We start from the raw sequence: 12381 nt of genomic DNA, 5'->3' as shown, positions 1-12381 counted from the left end.
ATCATGACTGGGGAGGGACCTGTTAGGTCTGAAATAAATATAACAAATACATTGAGACAACTTTCTTCTAAGTCAGGGGTGTTCAACCTTTTTGTTTCTCTGGGCCACATTGAAAGAAGTCATGGAGTTTTGGGTCACAAGTATATTGTATATACTTGAATGATGCAGATATACTTCCAATGTGGCCTAGAGACTTATACAAGTATATTTAAGGATTAACATATTTAAGGACTCTTCCGTCTAGATTATAGTAATAAGTATTAAAACTTTATCACGAAAAAGGATATTTTAAAAAATTACTTCTACAGACACTTTCAATTTTTGCTTAGAAATAGATAAATTCATTTATTATAAAGACGACAAACAAAAATTTATTTGAAAAAACACAAAATTTATTTTATTTGGGTCTCTAATCAATAAAAACGACGAAACACCATTTTAAAGTGCATTTTTATTCAACTAATATAGTTATAAGTAATATGTAGCCCAAAAAGTACCCAATGCACTAAATGATATTTTTTATGCGAAACTAAAAAATGGGTAGCTAAATTTGGCACAAAGTAGCCAAATCTTGCAACACTGGAAGTAATACTAAATAAAGCTGGAGTTGGGACTCAAAGGATTATAGACCCAAATTCGGGGAAAGGAGAGAAAGGCCCAAAGATAAAAAGTAGTGAGAAAGGTTAAATAGACCTGTTATGCAAATATTGACTCTTATTGTTTCAACCTTCTTCACCTCATCTTTTGACCTTTCTCTCCTTTCCCAGCATTTGGGTCTATAATCCTTTGAGTCCCAACTCCAGCTTTATTTAGTATTCCTTCCTCATTCACACATTTCCATGTATTTGAAAATATTTTCTTTCCACTTAAAAATAAAATACGTATGAAAGTTTAGCAGTCTAACTGCCTACATTTATAAATTTTGTTATTAATAGTAAGCCAAATTATACCCCCATATAATCTGGAAAATATGATAATAAAATATTTGGGGTTAAGTTGTCTAATATACACACAATTTTTTATAGAAACAAAACAGAAAAAATATTATTATAATACTTGAGTTAATTCCTGGTAGTTAGAAGTTGCTATCACATTTTCAATGGCTAACCTGCAGGTGCAAGATAAACTGCAACTTAATGATGACCATAGGGCAAGTTATGGAAAGGTTTTATTTTGTTTCTGCAATTTTCTGCAGGGTATACATCCAAAATTAGTTACAAAAATAAACTATAACAAGTGAAATTATCATTTTTTCTAATATTTTTATAAATAAGCAATTGATGAAGAAAGCTTTTAGTAATCTAAAATGCATCTCTCTCAAGTTGAGTTAAAAGAATGACACATGATGATCATCTTCATATCATCACCAGGTGACTTGTTATATTCGTGCATAAGCGCCTCTGTATTGATATAGTTTGAGCTTTATAAAATTGATGATGATTGTATTGGATATAACTACTTAACAGTTATGATAAAAAATATATATAGTTAATTATTGAAATAGTGAGAACAAAAAGGGAGACTTGTCAATGATTTTGGGATACGAGTTAGAACCATTATATGTATTTATATACAAGGTGATTCAAGCCACAAAAATTTTAAAAAATTAACAACTTGCAAACTATGATAAGATGATGTAGTTTTCACAGAAATGCTTAGAAAGAAAATGGGAGTTTTTCATGTGTCATAAAAATTTTAGTACCAAAATAGTTACATTTCTTGCCATAGATGGCACTTAATAAGATACATAATTTGTGAAATTGTTACTAGAACTTACACTAAGAACATTTTTATTTTTTTATTCTTACTTTAACAAATTGACAAATAATTTCAGTGTTTTTACAGTACCATCTATGGCAAAAAATATAACTATTTTGGTTCTAAAATTTTCATTAAACCTAATAAAATCCAGGTCTTTCTAAGCATTTCTGTGAAAACTGCATCATCTTACTGTAAATAGTTTGTGAGTTATTAATTTTTAAAAATTTCTGTGACTTTTGAAATCACCCTGTACACACACACACAAACAAAATCCTTGACCATTTGATGATAGTGAATTTCCAAAATTGTGAAGTGTATAGATAACCCTGAAATTAAAGACATCATTTACTCTGTCATTACAAACCTGCTTTTGCACAGGTGATGTTTTAGTTCTACCTTTTACAATGACATTGTAAATAGGTTCAATGATACAGGAAAATCAGCTCAAAAAGATTCAGTTACAGGATAATGATAATGTTAAACAACAATAAATAAATAGCTCAAAGATATATCTTAGCATTAGTGTAATGCTAAGATATACCATATTTACTTGCATATAAGACAAGATTTTTATTTGTTTATCACAGCTTCAAATTCCTAGGTCAGTCCTATACACACGAGCAAAAGATTCTTTGCATTTTTGCAAAGAATTTTTGTGAACCACGTATTTGCATTTTTTTACTGGATGTCTTCCCTCTTGTATTTAAAAACAAAACATATTTTATCTGGGTCGTTTGAATTGTTCTTGTATATTGTCAAGAGTAAAGATGAATAGCAATAGGAAAAGCAAAACTTTTGAATTGAATTCCAGATTGAAATTCCAAAATCACACGGGAGCTCCGATATAAGTTTTAATCCATTCCCACATGAAAACAGATGATTATTTGGAAATCAGAATTCGGAGGAACTCTTAAATGTAATCGATGGAGAGTGGATTCAACTGTTAAGAATTGGCTAAAAAAGGTTCTCAATTGTCCAGCTTTACATGAACAGATTATGTTGTTGATTTTACAAGATTTTTCCTTAAAGTTTAAAATGCCAGTAATTTTTGCAGGACAATGTGTGAATTTACATTTGTTTAATCATAAGTAAAATATCAAATAAACTAAAATTAGATTTGTATTAATAAATCTAATTTTCTTTATATTGATCCTTAAAGTCAAGATTTATCCTATATGCAAGTAAATACAATATATAAGTTCTTCACTGTATTTCTCTTATTGGATAGGTATAAGAAATGTAATTTCAGTTATATAACACTTAATTTATATATAAAATTAAAATATATATTTGTGGTATACCACATAATTTAATTTTTTTTTGAAAATTAAAATTTTAATTTGTTTCAAATATTACTTCTAATGAGGTTGAAAAAAAAGACTTGTCAACAATTGTCGGTCATTTTTGATTATTTACTGGAAATTACCTGTGGTTTTCTATGCTGTGTACTTACTTACATTCAAGTCTATAGAACTATTATTAGTCATTTTAAAAGGCAATTTTTCCAAGGTTCAAACAAATTATTTACACCTAAAACTAAGATAAACTAAATACACTTTTGCTAATAATGAAGTAAAATTTTATTTCCAATTGCAGTAAAACAGCTGGTAAAGTTTTTTGTGTTTTTCTCAAATACAAAACCATGACAAGTCCCCTTTTTGATCTTACAATTGTATAAAAAGTTCTTTCTTGTCCATTACAATAACAAAAAAAAAATCTTAATAAAACTAATACAATAACTCTAAAAATAAAGTTTATTCTAAAAATGTACATACAGTAAAATAAAACTACTGTAATGTTAGTTAAAATCACTTGAGAATCTTCAAATATCAAAATTTTTCTTTTACTCTAAAGCAGTGTTTCTCAAAAACTTTATCTAGTGGCACACTGAAATTATTAAACAATAATAATAGGGGTGCCGTGAATTTTATTATTTTATTTTATTTATTTTTTGCTTTTTTACGGTTAGTAAAGATATGAAGGATGAAAAGTCTTTGAAAAAAATAAACTTACTTACTTTAAAAAACTTTTATTTCCAAACAACACAAAAACATTCAAAACAAAAGTTATTATTATAAACGTATCTGGTGATAAAAAATTGAGAGCTCATTTTATGATTTACTAGTGCTAATTGATTCCTTAGTTTTGCTACCAGTAACCACTACTTGATCATTAGAATCTTCACGTTTTCTTTTCTTAATGAAAAAATTATTCATGATATTGAACAACATAATTAACTTCAATATTTTATTATAAAATTTAATTACACGTTAATAATTTATTTTTTCTTGTTGTAAAGAAGAATATTTTTATATGATGCTTTTTCGTTATTGTCTGAACATATAACAATAATAAAAACAATTACTGCATTCAACGCATTTATATTGCATTTCTACTCGCTGCAGGAACAGAAGAACAGACTAGTAACTAGTTCGTTTTTTTTCCCCTAGTATTTACGTATCGCCAATTACCGAGTCACTGAGACAAGTGGCAACATAACAAGATTAGTAGAAAAAAACCAATATTCATTTTTTATAATTGTTTTAATTATTTATTTAATTTAATACTTTAATTCCATTATTTTAAGTAATTTTAATTTAATTATTTAAAAATTTCGCGGCACTCTTGTGGCGTACTTGCGGCACCCGCTTTGAGAACCACTGCTCTAAAGAGAGGAAAGAACTACAGAACTCTAAAACACAATTAGAATAGAACAAACTTGTCTCCAACAATTATAATTAAATAAGTATTTTCAGCTGCAATTATTGACCATCTTCAGGTTCAAAAAATATAAACATACAATTTGTTTTTGTTCTATATTTCAAATTAGTAGATAGTCAATAAATGCAGCCAAAAATATTTGTTATTCAAGTACAATTAATTACTGAATTAGATTTCCATCAAATGCAATATAAAATCAAAAAAGATGGTGCAATGAATTAAAATAATCACTTTAAGGAAATATTTTATGAATTTTTAATGCATTAGAAACATTTCTGATGTACTGTTAGTTTTAAAAATAATCATCATCATTACTGGAAAACCAATAAGAAAATACAAATTAACAGCAATCTTTATTGAACTTTTATATACGAGTACTTTATTAAATTTTTCACAAAGAAATAAAAAAAAACTACAAGTATGAAAATGATTTGTTAAAATTTAATATTTTTCTATATTTCCTAACCATTCATTATGCTTTATTACATCTATACAGTACATTAATACCCCGAACTTAGGCAATAGGTGGGACCAAGTGATAATCACGTAAGCTGAATTCACATAAGTTGAGGTATAATTTTGCACATAAATACATACAAATTATTTTTAATTGGGGCCGGAGACTAAAGAAAACAATAATTTAGAAAAAAATGTTTAATAAAATCTTAGATAATATAATTTGTTATAGATATGTATTATTAAAATTGTAAACCAAAGTTATTTTGATGTAGAAGGCTTCATAAAATCTAACAAATTCGTTTGACAGATCAAAGATTGTTTTTTTCTCCTGCAAAATTTCCTCGTAGCATGCTAATAAATTTTTTTTTCTCGTTTTGTAGAAGAGATGTGCTCTGCATTGAAGTCTATACTTTCTAAAATTTGTAACTCCTTTTCATTTTTGTATCGAAGTCTTTAATAATGTTAACCTTACACTCCAAAGATAAAGTTTTTCTTTTCTTGTTTGATGCAGAAGAATCAGTTCTACTTTGTTGGATGACATAGTAGAATCTTTCAAGTCTCTGTAGATATAACAAACACAGAAATAAATAACACAAAATAAATTGTAGCTGTGCGTCGATTCCACATGACATTTGAACATGTAAGCTGAACAATAGTGTGAGGGAAGTGAGTAATCAATAGTTGCATGGTGCCCGAACAAAAGATGAATCAACAAAATTTAAAAATCGCGTAACTCCGGGATTGAGTAAGTCGGGGTAGCATAAGTCAAGGTATTACAGTATATTAAACAAGAAACTGTCTATGGATCTGTTTGGAAAGGCTTACTGATCAATTAGTTGATAATGGTGAATGATATTAATATTTGGTCAGTCACACACTAACCCACCTTCAAAGATTGATAAGTCTGGAAGCAACTAGTAAACTTGACGGGAAACTTTGTAGGTAACATTTCTGAATGACACCCAGTTTAAGCAGATGAACCAATAAGCATTTCCAAACAGACCTTATAAATGTAAAACAAATTTCCTTTTCACATTTTCACAGATTTGCATTCATACTTTGTTTGTTGCTTTTTATTTAGTGATACATTAAGGTCATTAAAAGCCTTTTCTCTTTTTATCCAGTATTTTCTCTGTCTTCAGTTGCAATTGGCTTCAAGTGCTTGTAATTTGATACAGTTATAAAATTAGTTTTACAGATAAGATTTTAATTATAAAAAAAGTACTATTTCTTAAATTCACTGTACATACAAAAAAATATTCAGAAGATATTTTAAATCTTCAGTATGAAGTGGGAAGAAGTGCATTTTATCAAAATTATAATGAAAAAAGTTACCAAGTATAATATGAAGATTTTTCAAGTATTAAAGATCTCAAGCAGAAATGAGAAAAATAATGCTATTGAAAAAACAGGCAAATGCTTTGATTTTCCATTAAGAAAATGACAATTCAAAATGTACAGTACTTACAAGTTAATGTATCAAACTGATAAAAATGTGCCTCACAAAAGATTAATGATTATTGAAGAACTGTCTTAAATTTTAATCATATTATTGTTTAAAGAGAATATAAAGCCCCACTTCTAGGGCCAACAACAGAATTTCCAGAATTTTACTTATATGATGTTTATATCTATATTAACTCAAGCAATGTTAACAGTCCAAAACTTTGATACAATAATACTGACATTAATATAGTGTTTATTGTAACCCAATGAACATGTTAATTAAGGAAGAAAAAAAAAATATATATATATATATTTTTTTTTTATGTTTTCTCATTAATCAGATTAAGAATAATCTTTTTTTAAATATTCTAAATGTTTAAACAAATGAAAACTACATTTTTTTTTTTTTAAACAAAACTTATTTTCTTTTAAAATAATACTGTTGTAAACCCTCAAAAATATTTAAAATCTTTAACTTTGTTCAAACAACATAACAATTACTGGTAAATTACACAAAATGAAAAGATTAATGCAATGCAATAACATGAAATATAATAAGCATATATAAAAATAAAGAAATCAATGAGGCAATTTGACAGTGCTTAAAGATCTGATAACTAATGTAAGTGAAGAATTACTTCAGATAAAAAGATAATGGACAAACTGACAATACATAGAAAACAGACAGGTTTTAATTGTCCAAAGACAAATGTTAGAAACAATGGAGAAACTTGAGAACACAATTTTTGTGTGTGTGTGTGTGCAAGGTGTCTAACGCATTTCCTGAAAATTAATATAAAACCTATTATTTTACATCTTTGTATTTATCACTTATTATACATACGTTTATGGCAAACAGTAGAAAGTATTCATTTATGCATATAATTATTAATTACTGTTAAATATCAGTGTAAATACATACATTTCTTGTTAACATAATATGACATTATTATAATTAGAAAGCATGACAGAAATTTTAAAAGTTTCCATTATACATTTACTCAATAACAAAAACCAATAAAAGAAAAAAATAATAATTAAAATCCGTCATACGATTTAAAAAACCTCACCTAAAAGCCAATATGAAGTCTATTGCCGGCTGGCTAGAAACGTAAAACACATCTATTTATTCTTTAAAAACTGGTGGCCGATTCGGCCATTTTCTGTTGCCATATCAACGTGCAAACAATCGATAGACCGCATAAAATGGTAAAAAATTATGACACGTAAAAGAAACTAAACTCGGAAAATAACGACGTAATACTCCATAAAATATTCTCTAATATATTTATAAATTAAATAATAATAACGTAATTATTACTTTTATAGATTTATTGACGTCATTGCTGACGTCGCCTTGACATCATTGTACTTACACGCATGGGACGTAAGAACGGAGAAAACTGTCCGAATCGAATATATTCGAGCAAGTTATGTCGTTGTTATATATTATAGATTTAATTGAATATATAATAATATAGAATATAAGAAAGAAATGAGCGTCGAGGCTTATGGACCAAGTTCTCAGACTTTAACATTTTTGGATACGGAGGAAGGAACGGATTTGCTGGGTGCAGATACACAAGGAACGGAATTTGATTTCACCGATTTCACCTTACCTTCTCAGACTCAAGCATCACAATTAGAACATACGCAAAGTCAGGCGTCAAGAAGTCAGGTAAATTCAATTGTTTTAAGTTAAAAATAAAGATAAAATAACAAAAATCTTAACCTTAAACTAAGCCTTAAACCAACGCTTCCATTTTAACCCTAATATTAGGCCTAATGTCTTCTGTTTTGTAAATTTACTCCCGTGTAATATACAATTGATCATGTGTTTATAATAATTCACGATTCGATTTTTGTTAATTAACGAGTAAAATCTGTGCGTAGTTCGATTCCATTTTTAATTGTTTTCGAAAAAAAATATGTGTAATTAGATCAGGTGTTTGTGTTGTGTTTCTAAACAGAAAACGTTTTTATTTATTTATTTATTTATTTTCTATAATTTTGGCAATTTAAATAATTATTATTATTCTTGGTAATTAGGTTTATTGGATTGTTTATTAAATTTATTTATTTTTTCATCAATTAAGAAGTTATTTTAATTTTTCAAAAATAATTATTGACTTAATTAATTATTCTGATCCATAATTAAAATTCTTTAATGGTGACAATATGTTTAATAATAATCATTTACAGTGTTAAAGCTTTTTTTTTTTTTAAATAAATAAGGTGCATGATGAAAGTTGTTGTTAATTTTTTGGTATTTTTCTGTTAACTGGGTGCTATTCAATTCAATTACAATGAATGTTTATACACATTTTTAATATTACAATGAATATGTTTATACACATGTTTAATATTACAATGAATATGTTTATACACATGTATGAATTACAAAATAAAATATCAATTTTGCTAAAAATACTAGTAAAAATGACTGCCAAAATGACTGGTGCCAGTTAACAGAAAAGTACCAATTTTTTAATAGATTTATTTATTTTTTTGTAATTTGTGTAATAATTACCTACAACATTAGTTCATATTTCTAGTACAATGTGCAAATACATTTATCAAAAATAGTGTTCTACTTTTACACATTTGTTTGTTTCAATGTATAAATAAAAACAGTAAAAGTATTAGAACAGTTTCTTTGTTAAATAATGTAGTGTTGATGTTATGGTTTTAAACTTTTAATATATTTAATACTTTTACTTAACAGATGATCATTCGATTAACTGGTTTTGTGTTTTTATGTATGATTTATTATTTATTGTGATAATTTAGCTTAGTGGTAACTAGTTGGTATGTTACATTCCATCAAAACATTTATTTTTGAAGTTGTTAAATACTTAGAAAAAATCAATATGAAGTTCTGAAAATAAACTTTTATATTATTATTTACAATGTTATTTTTATTGAAATTCCAGAAATAGTTTGTCTTCTTTTACTATTTATACTTACAAGCAATTTATAATAATTATTGCTAATTTTATTCATTTTAAATATATATATGCTACTACTATATTGTAGAAATTGAAATGGAAAAGAAAAATTTTAAACATTTAATGTATAAATTTACAAGAAATTTAATACTGTTTGAGTTAATATCTTGACAGAGTTTACATTTTTAAAATAATAGATGATAAACATACATTTTAAATGATATAGTTTATAAATTTGCATTTTAATCATTCTTATCATCATTTAATGTGTGCAGTGATACATGAATTCAACAAACTCTGTAATTGGCATAGTTTTATCATATACTACTTTTTATAAAAGAGCTTTTTATCTTATTGATGAAATAACTTAAATGTCTGTTTATTTGCAGTAATGTATTTATAGATCAAATAAATTGGAACTTTGAATTTTATTCTGATTCAGTTAACCATTATCTTTTGACAATAACAGTTTGTCCTTCAAATTATGTATATATTTTATTAATATATTTTGAAAATTTAGCAATTTTTGATCACATACGGAAAGTTATATTGAATGGCAGTTTATATACTATTTTCATAAAATGCAACTTACAAATCTAAAATGATTCTTTTAAAATAAGTTGGAATTTGTTGTCATCCCTATTTAGAATATGTACAGTACTGTACATGTTATTTAAGCTACTTGTTTAATAAAATACAAGTTTTTTTTAAGATATATTAAATGATGGGACATTGTTTTCTTAAATATTCTTTAAATATTTAACATAATTAAAACAAATGACATTATTTATTTCTAAGTAATTCTATTATCACATTTGAATTTCCTGTTTTCTATTTTTTTTTTCTTGAGATGTAGATCTTAGATGAATTACATTTTCTTGTATAGTTTTTGTTAATGAACAACAGTTTTATTCAATTCATTTCTATTGTTATTGCTAAGAAATAGTATATTTCAATGTCTTTGCTATTGTATCATATATATATATATATAATTAATATTCTAAATTATCTGTATAATTAGAAAATATATGTATATGTAATTAAAAATTCCAAGATTTCTAAATAAAAGTTATTTAACATAATTCAATTTAAAATTTTCTTCATGATAAAAATGCATTATGTTGTATACCATATTTAGTTTATAATACCAGTAATATTGATATGTATCTTTATAAATTAGAATATTGATAGAAATATCTTTTGCAGTATTATAAAGTTTGAATAATCTACAAAAAAAATAAATACAATTTAAGGCATTTTTTAAAAATTAATTTAATCTTTAAAATTCAAATAGGTATAGTATTACAATATGTAAATTTCTCTACTCTGGTATTTATTGATTTTTTTGAAAAATATACATTCATTAATTTTTTATAAATCAAGAAAAAGCTATATAAGTCTGCAAAAAATTCTTTACAAGAATTTTTAGTGCAAAAAAATTCTTTACAATTTTCAATAGTGAAAATTTTTTATAATTGTTTGCCATAAAAATTTCCATCTCACAGGATTTGTGATGGTTACAATACTAACATTTTCATTGTATTATTATAATAATACAGAGAAAATATTTAATAGATAAATTTTGTTTTGTTTATTTAAATTTTTTTTATTTTTTTACACCATTCTGACTTCTGTATAAACTTTAACTTCTTAACACACTGGGATGAATATAAAATCAACCTTACTTAAATCAAATAACCAGAGCAAAAATATTCTACTAATGCAAACATTTTTGATGCCCCTTCTTTCTTTCTGTACTTCTCCTCCGGTTTATATGGAGATTCTGGCCTTAATTCGCCTTTTCTCCGATAGACTGTGCCACCTCCCTACGAGAAGCGGCCTGTCCGTATTATGTACATCTCAATGCTTGCTAAGTGAGCTTTTGGATTGTTGACCGCGTTCAGCCAGTAAAGCGGGGCCAATGACCTGACTAGGGTAAAGTCCAATGACATGCTCCGGCCCAAGTCCTGGCGGGCCGCCGCGTACTTCGGGCAATGCAACCAGTAGTGCTCCATAGTCTCCTCGTCCCCGCAATGTGGGCACCCGTTAGTGGGGCGTAGCCCCCTCGAATACAAAAACCCGTTGAGGGGAGCCGTCTCTGTCTGGAGCTTGGCCAGAAGCGTCTCCATCCCGCACGTCGAAGCTAGCTGGTAAGGCCACCTGTCGAAAGGCCTTAGGTGCTTTGATGCCCCTTCTGGGCTCTTCTTCAGGCTTTTATGTAAATCCATTGCAAGCTGTTCATTCAATTTTTTGAATTTCATTGAGAAGGCATTCAATTTCTGATTGAAAACGTGCAGGCATTCCAAGATATTCAAATATCGGATAATCATATGAGATTCTAAATGCGCACAAGATTCAATTCAAACCATTAAAAACCAATACAAAATCAAATGCTATCGTCCATTAAAACTTACCATGCCGTGGAAAGTGACATTTTTTCTTTAAAATTAATGCATGTGGTCTTGCAACCCACCTTAAATATTTCCATTGCCTCCAACACCTTGAGGTGATCATGATACGGGATGGTGAGGGTGATACATGCTTTATTAAAGTCAGCTGTGGTGTTTAGGTCTGTCGCATAAGTCGAAAGGGCCGTTGTGCATTTATTGTGTAGTATGTCTGACTTGTTCTCCTTTAATCTTACCGGTAACGAACGTTTGGTAGAACCAACATATACCATATCTCTGTCACATCTGCCATCTCTTAGTGGGACACTAGATCCTCGGTAATCTGTTTGGCTTGGGATGGTCTTTTCCATTCCTTAGTGTGCTGTAAATGGATGGACACCTCCTGTATGCTATACTGATCTTACATTTGAACAGCTTGCAACAGATTTACGTAAAAGCCTGAAGAAGAGTCCAGAAGGGGTGTCAAAAACATTTGCATTAGAATATTTTTGCTCCAGTTATTTGGTTTAAGTAAGGTTGATTTCTGTATAAACTTATTTATTTTTCAGAATAATGTATTCAAAAGTAAAAAAACTGACAATTGTATGCCATATAAATCATATAGCAATGATTGATTTAATTTTATATTTTGGCAGAAT

The 12381-nt window shown here is 27.6% G+C and overlaps 1 protein-coding gene across 2 annotated transcripts in view; it reads left to right on the top strand.

Annotated features, from left to right (window-relative positions):
• Window positions 1-7730: 7730 nt before the first annotated feature.
• Window positions 7731-12381, top strand: part of Upf1 (Upf1 RNA helicase) — an 88197-nt gene continuing 83546 nt past the window's right edge. For both annotated transcript variants that reach the window (XM_067264163.1, XM_067264161.1), the window contains exon 1: window positions 7731-8065. In XM_067264163.1, coding sequence (XP_067120264.1) covers window positions 7883-8065 — 183 coding nt within the window. In that variant the 5' untranslated portion in view covers window positions 7731-7882. The remainder of the gene's footprint in view (window positions 8066-12381) is intronic.

The sequence above is a fragment of the Centruroides vittatus genome, unplaced genomic scaffold (genome assembly GCF_030686945.1).
Source record: "Centruroides vittatus isolate TY-2023 unplaced genomic scaffold, ASM3068694v2 contig_1824, whole genome shotgun sequence".
Lineage (NCBI taxonomy): Eukaryota > Metazoa > Arthropoda > Arachnida > Scorpiones > Buthidae > Centruroides > Centruroides vittatus.
This window is presented reverse-complemented; position numbering and strand designations above follow the sequence as displayed.